Source organism: Chlorocebus sabaeus, chromosome 21, assembly GCF_047675955.1.
Source record: "Chlorocebus sabaeus isolate Y175 chromosome 21, mChlSab1.0.hap1, whole genome shotgun sequence".
In the NCBI taxonomy this organism is placed as follows: Eukaryota; Metazoa; Chordata; class Mammalia; order Primates; family Cercopithecidae; genus Chlorocebus; species Chlorocebus sabaeus.
Window position 1 is genome coordinate 81188234 of NC_132924.1, and position 22270 is coordinate 81210503.

A 22270-nucleotide genomic window follows, 5' to 3' on the forward strand; every position below is an offset into this window, starting at 1 on the left:
TGTTATAAAATCGATTGTGGTGATGATTACACAACTTCCAATATACTAAAAATTATTGAATTGTTTACAGGGTGAATTGTATGGTATGTAAATTATATTCAATAAAACTGTTATGGGCTGGGCACAGTGGCTTATGTCTAGAATCCCAGCACTTTGGGAAGGTGAGGCAGAAAGACTGCTTGGGATCAGTTCAAGACCAGCCTAGGCAACATAGTGAGACTCCGTCTCTTAAAAACAAAAAATTAGATGGCTGTGGTGGCACGTGCTTATACTCCTAGCTACTTGGATGCCGAGGTGGGAAAGTTGCTTGAGCCCAGGAGTTTAAGGCTGCAGTGAGTATGATTATGCCACTGTAAGCCAGCCTTAATGACAAAACAAGACTCTGTCTCTCCCCCCAACTAAAAAAAAAATTTAAAGCTGCTATACACCCACACACACCAAAATAATGTTCAACTTGTTCTTGGAGGACATCAGTTTAGTCAGAGAGTCAGAGAAACTGTGGAATGCTGAAAGGTATGATGGGAAATTGGTTTGATATATAATTCATTATCATGACATTTAATTTTGCCATCAAACCCAAGGAGAGCATTTTATTACAGAAAGATTCAGCCCAATGTTCTCTAAATATGCAAATAATCCACAGTTCCATATATGGGCAAAAATATGGAGCAGGAGGCTGTCACCAAATGGAAATTATTTACCCACGGCTCCTGAGGAATCTGTAGCTCTACAGAGGCCTGGAGCGGTTCTAAATTTCTGTGATCCTATAGCTGAGGGTTGGCTCATTTGGCCTCAGAAAACTGCTGAGGTTTTCTTCTATTTCCACTCCCCGCCTTCCCTGAGCTCTTTACTTTTTTTTTCTTTATCAGAGAACATATGGATCAATATTAGAAGGGGTGTGAGAAGAAAGTGGAAACATAATTTAAAAAATGAAAAGAGGCCGGGAGCGGTGGCTCACACCTGTAATCCCAGCACTTTGGGAGGCCGAGGCGGGCGGATCACGAGGTCAGATCGAGACCATCCTGGCTAACACGGTGAAACCCCGTCTCTACTAAAAATACAAAAAATTAGCTGGGCGTGGTGGCAGGCGCCTGTAGTCCCAGCTACTGGGGAGGCTGAGGCAGGAGAATGGTGTGAACCCAGGAGGCGGAGTGCAGTGCAGAGCTGAAAGCACACCACTGCACTCCAGCCTAGGAGACAGAGCAAGACTCCATCTAAAAAAAAATAAAAAAATAAAAAGTTCTCCACTAACCGCTTAGAATTTACAGGAGCCAATATGTTACTTTTTAAAACCCAGAGGTTGGCAGGATTCTTAGGTATTCATGATCATCAATTTTTAGAGCAGACAGAGACAGCCCCAAGCTTTAAAACACATAGGGGCCAAGGTGGGCAGATCACTTGAGGTCAGGAGTTTGAATCCAGCCTGGCCAACATGGTGAAACCCCGTCTCTATTAAAAATACAAAAATTATCTGGGCATGGTGGTGGATGCCTGTAATCCCAGCTACTCGGGAGGCTGAGGCAGGAGAATTGCTTGAATCTGGGAGGTGGAGGTTGGAGTGAGCCGAGATTTTACCATTGCACTCCAGCCTGGGCGACAGAGCAAGACTCCATCTCAAAAACCAACCAACCAACCAACCAACCAACCAACCAACCAACCAACCACATAGAGGTTGATGGATGCGCGCCCAATCGCCCACCATAGACTTACGCTGGCAGCCCAAGGGGTCAGTGGCGCTTAGTCCGTAGTGGTTGGGCTTGCACTGGTCGCATTTGGCTCCTTCCACGTTTGCTTTACAAAGGCACTGGCCGGCCACAGACCCTAAGGCAGGATCAGAGTGGCTCACACAAATACCACCAGATATGGTCCCATCAGGGTCACATTCACAAGCTGGGGACACAAACATTCATTATTTTAGTTAATTGCAAATTGTGGGAAGCCTGAAATATAAGTACAGCATTTTACTCATGCTATAACTATCTCGCTTTGTTTAAATAATTAAATGTTTAAATAATTAGACCATTTGGCAAGAGCTATTCAGAAATGTCTCCCAGATCTCTAGCCTTGGAAAACTTTGAATAAATCCACACATATATTTTAAAAAGACTTTTAAATGATTCGAAAGTCAGAGGACCAGAGGAAGACTGCTGTTATGACAATTAAGACTAGATTATGTTAAGAATAGATTGATTCTTCTGGGGATGATGAGAATGTTTTGGAATTAGGTAGATGTGATGGTTGCACAACATTGTGCCGGTGAACTGCTGTTCATTTAAAAATGGTTAATATGTTATGTGAATTTCATCTAAAAATAGATTTTAAAAAAGACTCTAAAGGTGAAAATAAGGTCAAAATCTCTGAAACCTGGTTAAAAAGTAAGTCTCTCCTCTATCACAGAAAAATATGTCATGAGGAAAAGTGACATTCTATTTTATTTTCCTTGGAAGAAACACCTGTAAGAAGGAAAGGAAAGGAATAGCGAGAAGTATTCATATCCTTGGTTTTGTTGGGGGAAATCTGCTGACAGGTCAAGAGTTTGATGGAAGAGATTCTGGAAAATGATAAACAGTCACTTGTAGCAAACGAGCCATAAAGGTAGCAACCTTTTTTCTGTTGTTGTTGCTGTAGACATTTGAACAACTCAAGGATGGGGTGTCATATGAAAAAGAATGTTGACAGTTTGAATTAATTCTAGAGAGTAGAACCAGGAGAGAGTAGAAGTCACAAAAGGTAGCACTTGGTTGAGTTTAAGGAAGAACTCTCTAATAGTTAAGGCTGTCCAATACTGCAGTGAACCCCTCATCATCGGAAGTGTCCAGGTAGATATTGAAACAGCACTTGTGGCTTTGGTATGGATGACAAATGTGTTGTTGGGCATTAGATGACCACCAAAGTCTCTTGTACCTTTGTGGTTCTGTGTTTCCATGGGCTTCCACTTTTAAAGAGGGCAATAAAAATTAAAAATACGAATATCCTGATTTTAAGGAACAGTCACATTCACATTTATACATGCTTCCTTTGGATTACTAAAAACAAAAATATCAAGTCTAAAACCATGGCTATATAACCACCATTTAGGTTAGTGAGTTTAGTGGAAACAATTCAGTCAAACCAGTTGTTTCACATTATTGAAGCAACCCGTGTTTGCTCTCTGACGCAATCTTTCACATTTCAATCATTTGTTGTTATTGTTTTGTGACTGGTGACTTACTATGAAAAAATAGCATTGAGTTCTGTTTAGTTTGCAAAAACCACAATTTTCTTCTAATTAAAGCCAGTTGCTTCTAGAAAGAAGGGAACAAACTGGATTCATCTTAGAAGTGGCCAAAAGGAAAAAGCTAAAATTTCTTTGGGAGACACTCCAAAGAATCAGTATTGAGTTCCAGAGAATAATTTAATTATGCACAGAAATATCCTTTGGGAAAGAGATGTGGGAGGGTAGATAGTAAACGTTCTTCGAAACAGCCTATGTCATGACCTTTAGAAGTCTAATTAAATATCTTGGTGTCACATAATTCTGGCAAACTTTTATTATCAGCAGTTGAGTCTACCAAATCTTGCTTTTCTGTATCAAACTTAATGGCATCTTATTTGTAGAAAACTTAAAATTAGTCAACTCTTATGCCTGGAATCTGCTTATGTAAATATTTAGGTTCGAACGAGGACAACTTAGAGAAAATTTATATGAGAATGCTAATCAATCTTCAAATACACATCGTTTGTATATATACACATAAACATTTGTTTAGGTAAACTAGGAGAGACTGGGGTGTCTCATGATAGTAGTTGGTTACAAACTCCTCATCTACCTTTTATGGAAAAATTCCTTGTTTACAAAGAATGACTTCTTAGTTTCATACCAGGAGTACTAGTTTTCTTTCCAAAGCACTATCAAGTTAATACTCGGTGGTTCTTAAGGAACAAGACTTTGATTGATGTGCTCACAATATTTGCTTTATTATTTCCAAATCTCTTTCCAGATTCCTAGATTATCTGTTTCAATAATTGTATTTCCCTGATTCTACCCAAGACAGCAATTTGATCTTCTTTTATAAATATATAGCTTTTAAAACAATAACAGTTATGTGCGTGCATGATTACAGATTGTGGTAAAAACTGTAGGATACTTAGGAAATTGCTCTAAAGAAATACATTTTCTGAGAATCTAGTTCTTTATATCAATTTTGGACATGTCATGTAAGGTAAATTTTATATAGTCAGGTGCCTACTGAGTAATCCAAGCCAAAATACTTCATTGATGCATTTTCTATATTGTGATCACTTAAAGTTTGAAATCTAGGACATTGAATGTATTCAGATGGCCGCTGAATTACACTGTATAAGACTTCATTTTATGTATTATTATTATTATATGAAAGTTGAAGTTAGATTTTATAGCAGCTTCCCTGCCCCCACTTTAGCATTATTTGGATATACCCTAAGAAGCGGAATCCCTGAGTAGTGGGAGAGGCAATCCTCAATGGGTGCTGGTATCCTGAACGTTCTTGCTAAGTGTGCCAGCCGTGCAAGGCCCCACTGGCTCTTTATCTAGCCATTTCTTAGAGTTGTGCTTGCAGCAAGCAACCTTGAGGGATGGAGCGGCATCTTCCCCTGCATAAAAAATAGGCTTGCTTCCACTTGCTATAAAGCAATGAATCCTCCAAGTTCAGTGTTCCTCAGCTGTATCATAAACTCACTAGATGTGTACTATTCACATGGTATCCTTTGTGTCACTCCCATGGGACATGCGGACATGGAAACTCAGGCCAATACAATGATCTTGTTGCTTGCTATGCCATGAGTTATAAAGTCTTTTGTATTTGGCCCAAGAGTTTTGTGTCTTCTGTTATCTATGAAACAATAACAGGCCAACTTGTTAGTCTGCAAGTAGAGTAAGATTTCAGACCCAGTTACTGACACTGGGTATTTGAAATCAGGTTGGAGTATTTCTGTAGGCAAAAATGTGTAGCAATGATGGGACGAGAGTGAGCAAGCAAGGTGGCTGGGGTGCAACATTTAAGGAGGTACCCACTCTCAGATTTGTGCAAGCAGCAAGTGTTAGCCTTGCACTTCCATCACCCTGATAGTGAGTTCTTCCTTACATTTTGGAACTTAAGTGCCTTCCTTGGCTCACTCTAGTCCCAGTCCTACAGGAAAATGCAAATTAAAACAATGATGAGATACCATTTGATTAGTGAAAATTAAAGTGTGATAAAACCAAGAAAACAAAAATTGAAGTTTGACAAAATCAAGTGTTGGCAAGGATGTAGAGCCCCAGGAACTCCCATTTACTATGGTGTGAGTGGCCAATGGCATATTCACTTAGGGGACCATGTGGTGTTATTTAATCAATTTGAAGTCCATACTCCATGGCCCAGAAATTCCACTGCTAGGTATGTCTCCTAGGGACAAAGTTTGCATAGATGCACAAGGTCACATACACAAGAATGTTTACTGCAGCATCCAAAGAAAAGTGAACAAATAAGTGTTGTCATATTTAAAGGAAAAAATTCTATAACAAATTAAAATGGAAGAACCAAGGCTACCTAATATGGAAAAGTCTCAAAAATATAATGTTGAATGAAATACCCAAGTTGCTGAAAGACACATACAAAATGACATCATCTATCTAAACTTTGAAAACATGTCAACATATATTGTTCGTAGATAAAAACACATGTGAAAGTGTGAAAAAAGATCATGATAATGCAAAATATATGCATTTACCCCTAGCAAGGAGGGTAGGCAAATGGGACAGTTGTGTACCTGAGACAACGATATAGTGCCTGTCATGTTTTATTAAAGAAAGTCCTGAGAGTGACAGGCTAAGACTGTTGTAGAGAAAGCTGATGGTGGGGTATAAATGTGTCTATTATATTATTCTCTATTGTTTTGTACATGCTTGAAATATTTCATTTAAGAAGTTGAGATTCAAGATAAAAGATTTTTAAAGGTTTTTAAAAAGCGCAAGTTAAGTAACATGTTAGCTTATGCATCTTAACAGCAAAATTGAAGTGTCTACGGCCAGTCGAATGTTTTAGCCAATTTTACCACTTTGGTTCCTCCCCCAGCAGGCTTCCATGATACTCAAGGTGTCTGCCTCTCCTCGTGGAATCCTACATGATTTCCTAACTGCCAGGACAGACACAGATTATTTGGATCAACTTGTTTGCAGAAGGACAAGCTCTTAAAGCTGAGGTATTTTTGCAATCCTCCACTCCCCAAAATAGGGTAGTCTGGAGATGCCGTTAAGCAGAGGGGGCGCAGGCAGCCCCAGTAAGATCAAACTGAACTTGGCTCAGACAGCAGGTAGGATCCAGGCAGAGCCCGGGGACTCACGAATGCACGCGTAGGGATCTGAGATGGTCTTGAGGGGGTCCCTGTAGAAGAGGGGCTTGCAGCGGTCGCAGTGCTGCCCCTCAGTGTTGTGCTGGCAGTCTTCACACACGCCCCCGCTGAGGCCACCGCTTGCCAGGTACATAGTCAGGTTGAAGTGACAGCGGCTGGAGTGGCTGTTACAGCTGCACGCTGAGAGGAGAAGAAAGTGACTGAGAGGTGGACCAAGGCCTCGGGTGGCACAGCCAGCACCTCTGCACTGGTCAGGGCACCCGCTGGTCCTCCGCGTCCTCCTGCCACTTTGTGCTCTTTGTATAGATATACCAAGAAAACAAAGGGAGAAAATGTGTGCTCTCAGGGGATCTTTCTAGTACTCTGATTCTGCTCCAACGCTTTCTATAAAATGTGCTCCCGATACGTTAAATATGTAGTTTTTAAAAATCAAGTGAACAAAAGTAAATCATTTCGGTGATCTAAAGTCACAGAGTACAATATTTGTGGTATTCATTAAAGGATGCTTTTACTGACTTATGCTTTGTGCAACTGAAATTTTTACATGAAATGTTCTGCATGCTCTGGGATTCCTAGAGAAGACGGCAAAGCTCAATCGGCCCGGCCTCTCCACATAAGCAGGGAGCTGCAAGGGCTGCGGTCAATTTTATCTCATCTGAGGCTGGGCCAGAGGCCTGGAGGCAAAGGCAGTCTGTTTGGAGGAATTTGTCTTCATGGTAATGTCTACACTGTTTGTCTTTTTGGTTCTTTTCCTGTAAACAATCTAAGGTCAGGCTGCATTTTCCTGGGTCTTGTATACTGTGACTCTCATGGATGAGGCTTTTTTATTAGAGCTCTTCTAGGGACATTTCATTCCCTCAAATTGTTTTTCCTAGTCTGGGAAAAGAAACTGAATAACAAATTTGTTTGGAAGTTCATTAAAATTCAAAGGCAGCAAACATGTTAGCCAAAACAAAACCAGCATCTTATTAGCCTGAATATTTTTTTTAAAACAATACAATAGCCTGTCAAACTCAATACTGGGCCTCATTTCTCCTATTATCCTACAGATGGGTTTAAGGTCATGCTCATGGAATGTATGACTATTCAGGATGACAGTACAGATCTCTGAACCAAATCTAGTGTTCACCAAATTCTTTGAGTTGCCTTGTCCCTGCTGATATTGCCATTACATGGCTCTGTACCTCTACTGGAAGGGTGCCACACAACATGTTTACTGTTTCATTTTTAAAATTAAACAATTTGTGGTGTGAGGGTCGCAGAAGTTGGCAATTCTTCTATGTGAGATAATTGGGAACATCGGGATATCACACTATAGGAGCTGGGAGGACAGCCTCACCACTTTGGTGCCTGCAGCCCCACAGAAATGAACGAAGTGTTTCTCAAAATAAGGAAACTCAGAGCACACTCAGTCTATGCAGGGAACTGAGTTTCACCCACATCTGCAAGCGTTGTCCTGGAGGTCTGCAGCTGGCCTCCAAGGAGCATCCTGGAAGAAGTCCTTGCATCTCTCACAGTTTGGACCATCTGTATTGTGCTGACAGACACACTGACCGTGAACCTGCATTGTGCAATAAACAGAGCATTAAAAGAGGGCTTGTCCTTAGGGACGTTGGGGTTCTTTAAATGGGAAATGAAATACCAGGTCCTGGTACCTCTCTGATCCTTAGTTTCCCGTATGTTAATTACAATACTGACCTTGACTATCTTCTATTATTTTCTTAACTAGTTTTAAACTTTATAAAAATTTAAAAAGTTTAGTGAACTTCTAAAATACAATACTGTTTTTTGGCTTTTCTAAGTTCTAGTTTCAGGGCAGCACATTGCAGCCCTCAATAAAGTGAGGGACAGGATGGCTAAGGGGTTTGTGCGGAGTTGTGGGGGAGTGGTATATGGGATTGTTTAGGAGCATAAGAAAAAAGAGGGAGTTAGAAAAGGGAACGGAGCTGAAGAAAGCCATGTGATTCTCCTGGATTTTCCCAAAATGCTCTAAATGACCCACATGCAGAGAGAGAAGTTCTGCTTCCAGTGAATGGGAAACAGTGTAGCTGAATGGGAAGGCATACTAGCTGAACATTAAGCCTTGTGTGAGTATGCCTAATAAACAGTTGACATTTATTTAGAAGACACACTCCATGGGGCTCTGCATAAAACTACAACTCTTTTACAATATCTTTTAAGGCTAGTGCCCCCAGATGAGAGAGATCTGCAGTATTAAGACCCAGTGTAAGAATGCTACTTAGATTGAACACTTTACAACATCAGATATTGCTGAAATACCTTAGCATTGACTACAGGGTCTTGCACACAAAAGTCCTTCAATAGATTTTTGTAAGAGAATGAATGTGAAATTATTAGGTTGCTGCAACAGTAATTTCAGATTTTGCAATTAAGTGGCAAAAACAGCATTTTTGCACCAACCCAATATGATCCCTCTCCACCAAATCTCCATGCTCTACAAAATAAATGAAAAGAGGGCAAGTGAAGTATCTTGAAATCCTAAAGTATAAATTCTGCTCACTAGTTCAATGACGTCCATATGCTGCAGAATCCACAAGCACCTGTGGCTGGAGGAACTGGAGGGTCCTAGGTGGCCTATTAGGATAGGCTGAATGGCACCCACCTAAGCATAAAACTGGCACTTAGATTTGTTGATCTCCGTGTGCAGCGCCTCATCTACATTCAGCACCAGGACAGTGAAAGGCAGGTAGGACAGCCCACTGTTCTTTCGGATTAATAACTCACCATTCCAGGAGGGCTGAAAACATCTCCCCGCACCTTCTGCATAGGACGACATTCGCTAGCATGGCCATTGCAAAAGCAGCTTCCCCGAACAACCATCTCGTACAGAGCATAGTAGTATTTATCAAGGGAATCATTTTGCCTCCTTCCAAGCAAAGTATCCCCAAGGGTGTGGAGCTTGGTAAAGTTTATCCTCAGGTTTGTCAATGTCACAAGGTCTAAAGAAAGGAAAATAATGAATCAAAGTGAATTTGAGGCACATCAGTTCAAGGGACTCTTCTTGACTGATATACCCTTAATATACTATAGAAAAGTGATTATAGGCCCAGTGTGGTGGCTCGCGCCTATAATCCCAGCACTTTGGGTGGTCGAGGCAGGAGGATCCCTTGAGCTCAAGAGTTCAAAACCAGACTGGGCAACATGGTGACACCCTGTCTCTACATAAAATACAAACATTGGCCTGGCAGGGTGGCACATGCCTGTAATCCCAGCTACTTGGGAGGCCGAGGCACAAGAATTGCTTGAACCCAGGAGGCGGAGGTTGCAGAGAGCTGAGATCACACCACTGCACTCCAGCCTGGATGATAGAGCAAGACTCCGTCTCAAGAAAAAAAAAAAAAAAAAGAAAGCAATTACAAGGAATATGCCAAACTTGAAATTTTTTTAAAGCTGATATGAAAAATATAAAGGAATTCATACCTTGGATGTAGGGGCTATAAGGGTTTTCAATTTCAAAACTGGGATCCAAAACTTTTAAAACAACCTGTAAAACAAATATAGATAAATTTATAGTATATTACCCGAAAATGTAATTGTCAAACACACTTTTTTTTTAAACCTCCGAGGCTCAAGCAATCTTACTACTTCAGCCTCTCAAGTAGTTGAGACCACTGGCGTGTACCACCACGCCCAGCTAATTTTTAAAGTTTTTTGTAGAGGTGGGGTTCTCCCTATGTTGCCCAGGCTGGTCTCGAACTCCCAGGCTCAAGTGATCCTCCTGCCTCAGCCTCCTAAAGTGCTGGAATTACAGATGTGAGCCATCACACCTGACTGTGAAATGCACTTTTATGGAAGAGACCCTGATCTTACAAGAAGGCTGAGCCATTGCTTCCCAGCTGGCATAGAATACTGATTATCATTTGGGTTACCATATGACTAGAGGTACCAAGAGCAGAAATAAATGAAAGGTATTAATCAGTCATTTCTAACTTTTTATGTACAAGTGGTTCATACAGGCAGAAAAGGCAAAGAGAACACTTATGCTGGATTGGGATGGAGTGATGGACAATTTGGCAAGCCATGATCAATTTGGATTTGGTGGGGAATTCTGGAGCTGTCTTCTGCCACTAATTCTTTCTGCTGTACCTGATAAAATAGTACCTGTTCAATCCCACTCACTCCAACCTTCTGCCAGGCACCAGCTTTGCTCAGAAGGTTGTTCCTGGCAGATTCCCCTGGGGTGGTGGTTTACAGAGCACGGGGATGAGATAGCTAATGCCAGGCTGCTGCTAGCTTACATGGCTCCTCTGCAAGCTTTAGAAATGGGTGTTCTTTCTTCTGGGTGCCTGGGGCCATGGTGCCCCGTTTAAGTTTTATCCCACTCCCACCTTCAGCTAAGCACTCTTGTGCAGGATTGCTTCTAAAAACGTATTTAGTATTTATTTGGGACTCATTTCAATTTAGACACTTTCATTTTTAAAAAAGCAACAGCCCAAATTATGTTGCAGTAAACACTATCAAAATTTTTTCATTTAATTACACTTTTTAAAAGTTTAATTTATATAAAATAAATACAAGGAAGGAAATGCTACCTCTCCACCTGTTGAGGGTTCAATATCCGAGTATTTGGAGTCACAAACAATGTCTCCCACTCCCTGGGCCTGGCCAGATGTGATGTTAGGAAAGGAAGTGGCACAGTCTTTTGCAAAATATTTGAACACTTTCCAGGTGTGTCCATAGTCTGTGGAACGTTCAACTAACATTGCAGCAGGTCGAAAAGTCTAGGAAAAATGAGTAAGTTGGCACATTTCACAAAGGCAGATTTTATTATTGACTTCAGATTGAATATTTATATTTTCTAATTTCATTTTTAAAAACTTTAGGTGTATCTTTTTGTTGTTTGTTTTGTTTTTGAGATAGGATCTCACTCTGTCGCCCAGGCTGGAGTGCAGTGGCATGATCTCGGCTCACTGTAGCCTCAACTTCCCAGGCCCAGGTGATCCTCCCATCTCAGTCTCCCGAGTAGCTGGGACTACAGGTGCATGCCACCATGCCCAGATAATTTTTTTGCAGAGTCTGAGTTTGCCATGTTGCCCAGGCTGTTCTCAAACTCCTGGGCTCAAATGCCCACCTCAGCCTCCCAAAATGCTGGGATTACAGGTGTGAGTCACTGTTCCTGGCCGGGTCTATCTTTTAAAATCTACTACACAATACACACACCACAGTCTCTTTTCAGTATTTATGAGTACACACTTTGTCCTCATAATCTAATTACATTATAAAAATGTTTATGGCATTGTGAATTATTAATGAAGAAAGATGGCTTATAAATTGAAAAGTTAATGTAGTTAATACTTTACAGCAATTTGTTGTGATTCTCTTTGCCAAGCATGCTTTTCCTCTGGCAAACTCTTATACGTCCTTCAAACCTATCCATTAAGTTTATCCTGGTTCCCCACAGCAGATTTAGCCCCTTAAATTTCCCAGCATTTTAAATCAATCATACTGCTAATTCTGTACTTATCACTTTGCATTATAATTTTCTATTATATTTATATGTTTGTATCCATGACTAGATTGGGAGTTATTTGGAGACAAAGACTGGTGATTTTTTTTTTCATTTTTTAAATTTCATATTCATTTTTTCTTACCAAAATGAGCATGAAGTCTGACATCAAAATTAGAGTTTTCCTGAATGATTAAAGAAGCACTATAGCACAATGATTTTCTCTGGCATCTGACTAACCTTAGTAAAGACTCTTTTTTCCTTCCCCTTCATCACAACCTTTCCATATTTACCTGAATAAGTTCCAGTTCCTGCCCTTTTCTCCCAAAAATTATCTTTATAGGTTTTGTGGTTCCTATCACCTCAGTACTGGGAGTTTTCCTTTTCTCTGTGTCTTCTAATTTTTTAAAAAATCATATAGTCATGGCCATTGATTTTTAAAAAGTGTTTGTTTTTCTTCATGTAAGAGTCAAAGCTCAGGTGGCAAAGGTCAAGTCTGAACTTATTCTGTTTTTGTTCACTGCAAGGAAGCAAGGCAGTGAAATTCCAGATAAACACTGAGCATTTGGGGAATAGATAAAAGAGGGGCAGCAGGCCTATTCGTCTGTACCTTAAAGGTCAAGATAAGGTGGCTGAACCGAAATAATGCCTCTAAGTCCAGTCTGATGCTGACATGATCAAGACCTAAGGAAGAATCCAGAAAGAAGAATATCAGTGAATTTGAGAGACTCCTGTTTATCATGTTAATTCCCCACTGTGGCTTATCTGTAATAAAATCTCTTTGATGCCACAAGGCTGATGATCACTTTCCCCGTCTGTTGGAGTGGTATCCCATGCCACTCCAAGCCCAGGAGGTGTGGAGGGCAGGATACGTTTCACCCTGACGGTGCCCACATCTGTGTTTTAGTGGCAACACACATGGCCACTATGTGGCAGCATTACATATAACCAAGGGAGTTTCAGGACATTTGCCCTAGGTGGAAAGAGAGAAAGAGAGGTTTCATTTCCTTGTACTAAAATCTTGACTACACATAAACATGAGCTAGCTAGCCAGAGGATGGTAAAAACCAATGCACCCATTTCTTCCAAGAGTTGCTAAAAGTCATTTGAACTAGAATTTCATTGTCACCTGGCATATAACACAACTTGGAATATCTCCCTTGGATTGGGGACCTGTGGGCTCTTCTGTGGCTGAGGTGGTGGCAGAGGTACCCTGGTCAGGGTTTTACACCGAGCTAGTTATGATCCATCTCTAGCACAGATGTGGGGTATCAGTCCTAACCTGGACACAAAAGCAGCCCAGATCTCTCTAGAGCAGCACTGTCCAACAGAAATAGAATATGAGTCATGTATGTAATTTTAAATTTTCTAATAGCCACATTAAAAAAAGTAAAAAGAAACAGAAAAATTTGTTTGTAATAATATACTTAAGCCAACATATTTAAAAGTTACTTTGACATATAATCAATATTTTAAAAATTTGTGATTTTTTAAAGACAGAGTCTCGCTCTGTCCCCCAGGCTAGAGTGCAGTGGCAGGATCTTGGCTTACTGCAACCTCTGCCTCCCGGGTCAAGGGATTCTACTGCCTCAGCCTCCCGAGTAGCTGGGACTACAGCCTTGCTCCACCTTGCCTGGCTAATTTTCATATTTTTAGTAGAGACAGGGTTTTGCCATGTTGGCCAGGCTGGTCTCAAACTCCTGAGCTCAAGTGATCTGCCTATCTTGGCCTCCTAAAGTGTTCGGATTACAGGTATGAGCCACTGCACCCTGCCAGAAAATCAGTGATTCTTTATTGTACATTTTCTCCCAAACTATGTCTTAGAAATCTGGGATGTTTTTACACTTCCAGCCCATCTCAGTTTGGATTAGACATGTTTCAAGTGCTCACACTGGACAGTATGGCTCCAGACGACAGTGGCTGGACTACAGTGAATCGGGGTTCAGCCTAGAGTTCTAGGGTGAAAAGCTTAGGGACGTGTTTGCTGCTAAGTGGGCAGCCACATTGCAGGCTGAGTGTCAAGAGTCCTAACCCTTTCTAGAAAGGAGATCTGTCCTTCTCTCTAAGGTGCTTGGTTGAGAATCCTTGCTCTTTGTCATTGGCTTGGACAGAATGACATTCCCTTTGTGAGGAAATGTGAAACAAGTGTTAGATGTGGGGGTCAAAACAGCCATTAAGCAAAAATGGCACCATTCATCAGGAGGACAGGTGGCTGTGGAAAAAAACACCTCACATTCATTAAGGAGAGTCCAGCTGGAGATCAATAACTAGGATCCAAAATGAAATGGCATTTAGTAGACACCAGTCAATCATTGGTCAAGTGGATGACATAAATAAAACAGCCTCATATTATGCTTGCCCTAAAGTATCTTATATATTATTATTATTCCACACTCACTTCTAACGGTCTAAAATCTCCTAAAGGAAACACATTCAGGAATTTGTAGAGAATAGAGGAATTATAGTCCAAAGGGCAACACATATCAATGTAGTGAATGAAATCGTCTTGTGCGGGTTAAGGAAAACTGAAGAGTTCCAGGCTAGTGTTAAAGAGGGGTCATCAAGAGTAGGCAAGCCTGCATCAGGAAAGTCAGGCCTGGATGGATGTACATTTGGGCACATGAGGCCCATGGCTGGGGTGGGACATGAGGATCCCTGATCAGGTCCACATTTATAGTGAGCATCTAGGAATCCAGATGGTCAGTGCCAATGTAGGCTCAATATCACAATTGTTCACAAAGAGAGAAAGGCATACATCCAGGAAGGAAAGAACTTCAGTCCGTAGCCAGCTATCCTTTCAATTCAGATATTTTACTTTGGCTTACAGTAAAAAGCAAAATGTTCTTTTTCTCTTTCCCTTCGTGTGTTGAAGGAAAAAGCACTTGGCGCTAACTCTCAGACTTCCCCTGGCATTATTCACTCGGTTTACATCAGTGTGTTTTGTATTAGGTTTTACCAACACTTCATAAACTTTCTTCTTCGTATTATTTTTTTACAAAGAACAGAAGGATGCAGAGATATTTTCTTCCACATGGAAAGAGTGAAACATTCTGAGTTATGTGCTTAAAATATACTTTGATATTCCTGTAAAGGAAAGTATTCTTGTTAAAATGAAAATAAATTGTGTTCTTGTATGGGTCTCTATATTCTTGGAGGATACTGTTCCATTCCAATATAATACTTTGCTGTTACATTATTAAAACCATACAAGGAAGAGGATGTCATATTAAAATATCGAAGAAATAAACAACTGGAAAAGAACTTAAATCATACCATTTTCAGACTGCCACCATTTCTTTTCTCTGTCTGGTTCAAAACTTACAATGACATTCTCAATGGTGTGGCTGTTGGATTGGGCGTATGGATCATATGGAAATCTAGAGTCACAGATGAAGCATTTTTGTTCCCCCTGGAAAACACCGTCATTAAAATTAAAAATAAGAGTTGGAATTACTTATTGTTCTTCTAATTAAAGGCAAGCTGTACTTACTATATTTGTCTTCCAAACTGGCTAAAAATAAAAAGCAGAGGAAATAACAAGACATCAAAATTCCTATCAATAGGTGCCAAAGTACAACAATAAACTATGAATTAAAATTTTAGAAATTGATACATTTGGAATAAAAATGTAAATTTATGCAAAACTCATTTTCTGTCATATAAGAGGCAGAGGACCTGGAAGTTATTTTAAACTGCCACAACTAATATTAAGAAATAAAAAATTAGAAATAGACCTCTTAGAAGGTCTTACTGAATTGGAACTAGTTTTGCTTAGGATTTTTTTTGTTTTTGTTTTTGTTTTTGAGACAGAGTCTTACTCTGTCACTAAGACTGGAGTGCAGTATTGTAATCTCCTGGGTTCAAGAGATTCTCCTGCCTCAGTCTCGCGAGGAGCTAGGATTACAGGCATGCACCACCACACCCGGGTATTTTTTTGTATTTTTATTAGAGACAGGCTTTCACCATGTTGTTCAGGCTGGGTGTTGAACTCTTGGCCTCAAGTGATCTGCCTGCCTGGCCTCCCAAAGTGCTGGGATTACAGGTGTGAGCCACTACCCCCGGCCTGCTTAGGATGGATTTTTGAAGGTTACAATGCAAAGCCTGGCCTTTGAGTTTGCTTAATTTAATGCGTCTACTTGCAGCTGTACTTGAAACTCCTAAGGGGCTCTACAAGGATTTCCAAAGCACTGTCAGTGGCCTGCAGTTATTCCTGGCTAATACTCAGGGAACTCTGAAGGAGCTCTTTTGCAAAGCTTCTGGGAAGTGGGGGCTGGTCATTATAACCTTCTGTGCCGAAAATTGCCTACAACAGCATAGGTGCTCAGCTGCTGGCACTCAGTGCACGTTACTTGTATGTCCTAACCATGGCTCACAAGGCCCAACATGATCTGGCCAGGGCCACTTCTTTGCCTTTGTGTCTACTTGGCTTTTCACTCCCTTGACTCTGGCTACACGTGCTTCTTGCTGTTTTTTAAGCACTTAGAGTCAGAAGAGTTCAAGCTGTTCTTCCTCCCAGCTAGTCTTATCTCTTGCTCCTTCCCTTCTTTCAGGTTTCTGATTAAATACCTTCATTTCAAAGAAACATTCCCTGACTACCCTATCTAAAATGTCACCATCTTTTCACCCCCATGGCCCTCTGCCACTCTCTATTTTTTATCCTACTTTATATATTTCCTAAGCCCTTATCACTACTTGAGGCTATATTATACAGTTGTTGGTTTATTGTCTGTCTCCATAATAAGAATCAAAACTGAATAAGGCAAGGACTTGGTTTTGTTTACTGCTGTATCCCCGTTGCCTAGAATAGTGTGTGGTACATAGTAGATGTTCAGTAAAATTTATTAAATGCGGGATGATTTTAATGATTATTTCAGTTACCGCCTGTCAAAACAAATCAACTCTTCAAGAGATTCGTATAATCATTGTATCTTAGCATCATTTGTCACTATAGACCTTATTGTTGAAGAAAGCCAAAATACCCTTTGAAAATTAAGGCAAAATGGATCTAAATAAATTTTGCATAGGGGCAGGCTCATCCCAGTGACCAGTAGAAGCTTTGTGATTCTATCAAAAGTGATGGTCTTCAAATAATTTCCAATAATATTATGGAAATTGCTTGAGAAAATATTTAACTTCAGGGCGTGTGGGCCATTTTTTGGTTAACATTTTAGAAGTATAGTCTTTGATGAAGTTGACTTAAGAGAATGCTTAGTTGTAGCCACTAAATGTGAGTTCCATCTTGGATAACTTAATAGGTCAGTGTTGACTGGAAGCTTCTGAACAAAATGTTTTGTTTGGTAGCTCTTTCTTAGGTAACAGATGGGAAAAAATCATCCTCCATGCTGCATGTATGTCTAGACTAGTGGTCATAGCCCCTCCTATAATACATTTTGTCAGCCTGAAATATTTTGAGGGTTTTTTCCAGCTCTAAGCTTTCTAAGATTTCTGTCATTCTCTAGACAAAAGAAGCCTCCACAACTGGAGTTACTTCTATTTTTGGTAGTATAATTTTGTGATATAAGAACACCAATTTCTAATTATCATCAGAGCATGTTGGCTCAGGCAACAGTAAGTAAATGCCAGTGGTTGGAGAACAAGATGGGTGGTGCTCGTATTGGAAAGTGGCAGTGGCTCATGCCTGTAATTCCAGCATTTGGGAGGCTGAGGCAGGCGGATCGCTTGAACCCAAGAGTTGGAGACCATCTTAGGCAACATAGTGGGACTGGTCTCTATAAAAATACCAAAAATTAACAGGGCATGGTGGTGCTTGCCTACTCCACCAGTAGGTGGAGTAGCCTCCCTTACTTGGGAGGCTGAGGTGGGAAGATCACCTGAGCCTGGGAGGTTGGGGCTGCAGTGAGCTGTGATCGTGTTACTGCATGCCAGCCTGGGCAACAAAGTGAGACCCTATGTAAAAAATAGAGTTGAGAACCACTTTTTTGTCCAGAGCACCTGGACTTAGTAGTCACCTGGCCTAGAGTTGAGCAGAACTTCCACCATGTAATTTCCTTGCACATGTAGAGAATTTGCTTTCTTACACAAGTACTTCCCAAACTTAGAACAGTGATATGCACCCAAGTATTGTCTCCACTTATTTACAATAGTCACCTTTTACTAGAAACCAATTTGAATACAAAGCATTTCCCAGAGACTTAAACAGTTGCTTTAAATGAACAATACATGGAAAAGCCTGGACCACTAACGTTAGGCTTATGTCCAACTTCCTTCCTGCACATCCTCTCATTTAAGGGGTGGACGTGATTACCTCAGGGTTTTCGGTAGGGATGATACTCAGATGACCTTGGATGCTTGTTCCATTGCTAGTACATGGAGAGGAAAAGAAACCTGAAAAGCCACTGATCCTTTTATAAAGTTGGTCTTTAAGGGGAAAAGGCATAAAAATATGTTCACACTGGGAATTTATGATTTTTAGACAGTATAACTTCCAAGTGGTATTATGTTGGTGTATAATCAGTTCAAAGTTCTACACCTCCTCCATCTCTAATTAAGGCAGAGCAGTGAGGACTCATGTTCAGCATAATGGCAGCAGGCCCTGATGAATCTTCAAACTTCATTAAATGAGTCAATTATGTTTGCTCTATGGGAGTGGCTAAGGTAGCCAAGTAGACCAGTAAATTTTATAGTAATTCCCTACAAAGACTAACCAAAAAGACTTTTATGTCTCATTCTGAAGGTAACAGGAAATGGAAATTAAGCAGATCTTCTTTATTTTTGATTAGTTAAAGTTTCCTGGACTTTGAATTATGTGAGCGTTGGCTCTCTATATCTGCGGGTTCCATATATGTGGATTCAACCAACCAAGGATTGAAAATATTTGGGAAAAAATATCAACAATAAAACAATAACAGGGTAGGCCCAGTGGCTTAGCCTGTAATCCCAGCAACTCAGGAGGCTGAGGTGGGAAGATTGCTTGAGGCCAGGAGTTCGAAACTAGCCTGGGCAACATAGTGAGACCCTGTCTCTAAAAAAAACAAAATTAAACTTAGCCAGGTGTGGTGGTGCATGCCTGTATTTTTAGCTACTTCAGAGGCTGAGGTATACTCCAGCCTGGGCAACAGAGTGAGACCCCTGTCCCTAATGAATAAAAATAAGATAAATAACAATATAACAATAAAAAGAACATAGATTTTAACATGTAGTGTAATAATTATTTTCATAACATTTACATTATATTAGGTATTGCAAATAATCTAGAGATTATTTAAAGTACATGGGAGGATATACGTAGGTTACATGTAAATACTATGCCATTTTAGATCAGGGACTTGAGCATCCATGGATTTCGGTGTTGGGGGAAAGGGTCCTGGCACCAATGCCCTGTGGATACCGAGGGACAACTGCACCAGTGTCTCCATTGTTTAGAAAGGAATGTTGTCTCCTTTAATGTCTGAGTAGCCCCAGGTGTACCTGGAAAAATCTACATGATTGATTAAATAATGTCCCAGCAAATGAATAACCCACCTCCAGGTAACTGAGGATGCAGTATTTCTGGGCTCTGCTCAGCCCACAGGTAGAAGAAGCCGTAAGCTGTGTGTTCCTGCCCACCAGGAGATCGCCAGTGGTGGGATGACAGGCACCCCTGTTGCAGTCATCTTGAGCTTTTGAGTAACTGAGCCAGCCTTGAACACAACAGAAATACCTTACAAGGAATGCAGTCTAAGGATAGCACAGGGCCTGCAGAAATGACTAGTTAAGGGGGAGAGTTATGTATTTATTTAACATTGGTCAAAGATGTAACAGACTTTTAAGTTTATTGATAGATGATAAATGGTCCCTACTTTGCTTGCTGGGTGGCATGAGGTGTAATAACTCTTTGAGTCTTTTGAAATCTGTATTCCAAAATACAGATTTGGATTAAAGATAAATACTTCTAAAATGTGTTGAACTGAGCTCCGTATCAGCAGGATTCTCCATCAAAAATAGATGCCGAGAACAATACACTTGAAAGATACCGCATTCTGTATCCCTCTCTTATTTACAATGGACAATCAAGCCTTGCTCTGAGTGACAGAGCAAGACCCTATCTCAAAAGCAACACCAAAACAATCCTATCATTTTGGAAGTAGGAAGGTCCACATATCTTACTTAGAGATTGAATTTAAAGTTAAATCTCAGGAATTAAGTTATAAATCCATATAATCAAATTATTCTGGAAAATTTCGTAAGTTACCTATATAGTACAGTATACATGGTTTTGTGTAGACAAATCCTAACATAACATTTGAGAAGATAAAGAAGGAAACAAAGGAAACTCTACATGCAGATGAGCAAGCATTCCAATCATTCCGAGTTAAGATAACTGTTAAACGTCTATACGGGCATGAGTGGCAAGTAGGGTCATCTGAAATATTTCTTTCCTGCAGGGTTTGTTCCATCATGTTATCTAATACACTTTGGTAAGCAATAATTTATTAATGGATTTGTTAATTGTTGGGAAGATTGAATAAAACAAAGTGGAATCTTACTGGAGGTTAAGATCTAAAGTTAACACACAAAGTTAAACATATATACAATGAGCGTCTACTGTATTTTGTGGGTAGCCACTTATGTTACAGGAAAGGGGTCCTGACCCAGACCCCAAGTGAGGGTTCTCGGACCTCATGCAAGAAAGAATTCAGGGTGAGTCCATACAGTAAAGTGAAAGCAAGTTTATTAGGAAAGTAAAGGAATAAGAGAATGGCTACTCCACAGACACAGCAGCCCTGAGGGCTGCTGGTTGCCCATTTTTACAGTTATTTCTTGATGATATTCTAAACAAGGGGTGGATTACTCATATCTTCCCCTTTTAGACCATATATGGTAACTTCCTGACGTTGCCATGGCATTTGTAAACTGTCATGGCACTGATGGGAGTGTAGTAGTGAGGACAACCAGAGGTCACTGTCGTGGCCATCTTGGCTTTGGTGGGTTTTGGCCGGCTTCTCTACTGCAACCTGTTTTACCAGCAAGGTCTCTATGACCTGTATCTTGTGCTGACCTCCTATCTCATACTATGACTTAGAATGCCTTAACCGTCTGGGAATGCAGCCCAGTAGGTTTCAGCCTCATTTTACCCAACTCCTATTCAAGATGGAGTTGTTCTGGTTCACATGCCTCTGACCCTTACAGAAATAGTTTTATTTGTTCTTTAAAAACTATATGTGAAGAGGACAATATCATTTTATTGTTAATTCAATTAAAGCATTAGAATCCTGTTTGATTCTGGAGGCCAAATCTAAGCACTAGTTTTCTCTTTATTGCAATTCAAAATGATAGTGATAATTTTGTGGCCGTAAAATAGCCTCTAGATGGAAGGGCAGAGGACCTAGAATGGCTAAAACGTTTGAAAAAGGAAAATAAGGGTGAAGGAATAGCTCTATCCAATATGAAGGCTTACTATATAGCTACAATAAAGAAGAGACTGCAATTTTGGCAGATGAATAGATACCTAGATCAATGGAACAGAATGGAGAACTCAGAAATAGACCAACATAAATATGTCCCACTGATTTTTGAGGTGCAAATGCAACTCAACGGAGGAAGAACAGCCTTTTAAATAAATAGTGCTGGAGCAATTGGATCCACAGCCAAAAAAAAGAAAAAGAAAAAATGAACTGCAAGCAAAACCTCACACCTTATAATATTAATTAAAAATTGAGCATAGACTTAAGTGTAAAATGTGAAACTATAGAGCTATGAAACTCATATAAAACATAGGAGAAAATCTGGCATTTAGGGCTAGATGAATGATTTTTAGGATGGCCAAAAAAACCATGACCCATAAAAGGAGAATTTAGAAAATTGGACCGTGTCAAAATTAAAAACTTTTGCTCTGAGAAAGACCTTGTGAAGAAGTGAAAAGGTAAACTATGGAGTAAGAGAACATACTTGCAAACCACATATCCAACAAAGCTCTTGTGCTTGCAATAAGAGCTTTCAAAACTTGACATTAAAAAACCAATCAAATGAGCAAATGGCAAATGAACACAATACTTCAGTGAAGAAGTTACACAGATGGCAAATAAACACATGAAAAGAGGTTCAACATCATTAACCACTGGGGAAATGCAAATCAAACCACAATGAGATATCACTACACACAGATCAGAATAGCAAAGATAAAAATAGTGATAACACCAGATGCTAGAAAGGATGTGAAGATCATGCATACCGTGCTGGTGGGAATGAAGAATGGTATAGGCACTCCCAGGAAGAGTATGGTTATTTCTTACAAAACTAAGCAGGTGCTAATCATGCAACTCAGCAAGGGAACTCTTGAGTATTTATCCCAGAGAAATTACAACTTATGTTCACACAAAAACCCTACGCAAATGTCCACAGCATCCTTATCTGTAATAATAAAAAACTGGAAACACCCAATGTCCTTCATTGGGTGAAAGGTTAAACCAAATGTGGTACATCTGTACCATGGAACCTAGCAAAAAAAAGTAGTGA

The 22270-nt window shown here is 40.2% G+C and overlaps 1 protein-coding gene across 1 annotated transcript in view; it reads right to left on the minus strand.

Moving 5' to 3' along the window:
* LAMB4 (laminin subunit beta 4) overlaps positions 1–22270 on the minus strand; it is a 110078-nt gene that overhangs the window by 77246 nt on the left and 10562 nt on the right. The window contains exons 3-11 of the mRNA XM_073009250.1: positions 19298–19455; positions 15089–15224; positions 12426–12499; positions 10902–11090; positions 9790–9853; positions 9094–9308; positions 7789–7909; positions 6340–6528; positions 1711–1890 (exon numbers count right to left, since the gene is read on the minus strand). Coding sequence (XP_072865351.1) covers positions 1711–1890; positions 6340–6528; positions 7789–7909; positions 9094–9308; positions 9790–9853; positions 10902–11090; positions 12426–12499; positions 15089–15224; positions 19298–19455 — 1326 coding nt within the window. The remainder of the gene's footprint in view (positions 1–1710; positions 1891–6339; positions 6529–7788; positions 7910–9093; positions 9309–9789; positions 9854–10901; positions 11091–12425; positions 12500–15088; positions 15225–19297; positions 19456–22270) is intronic.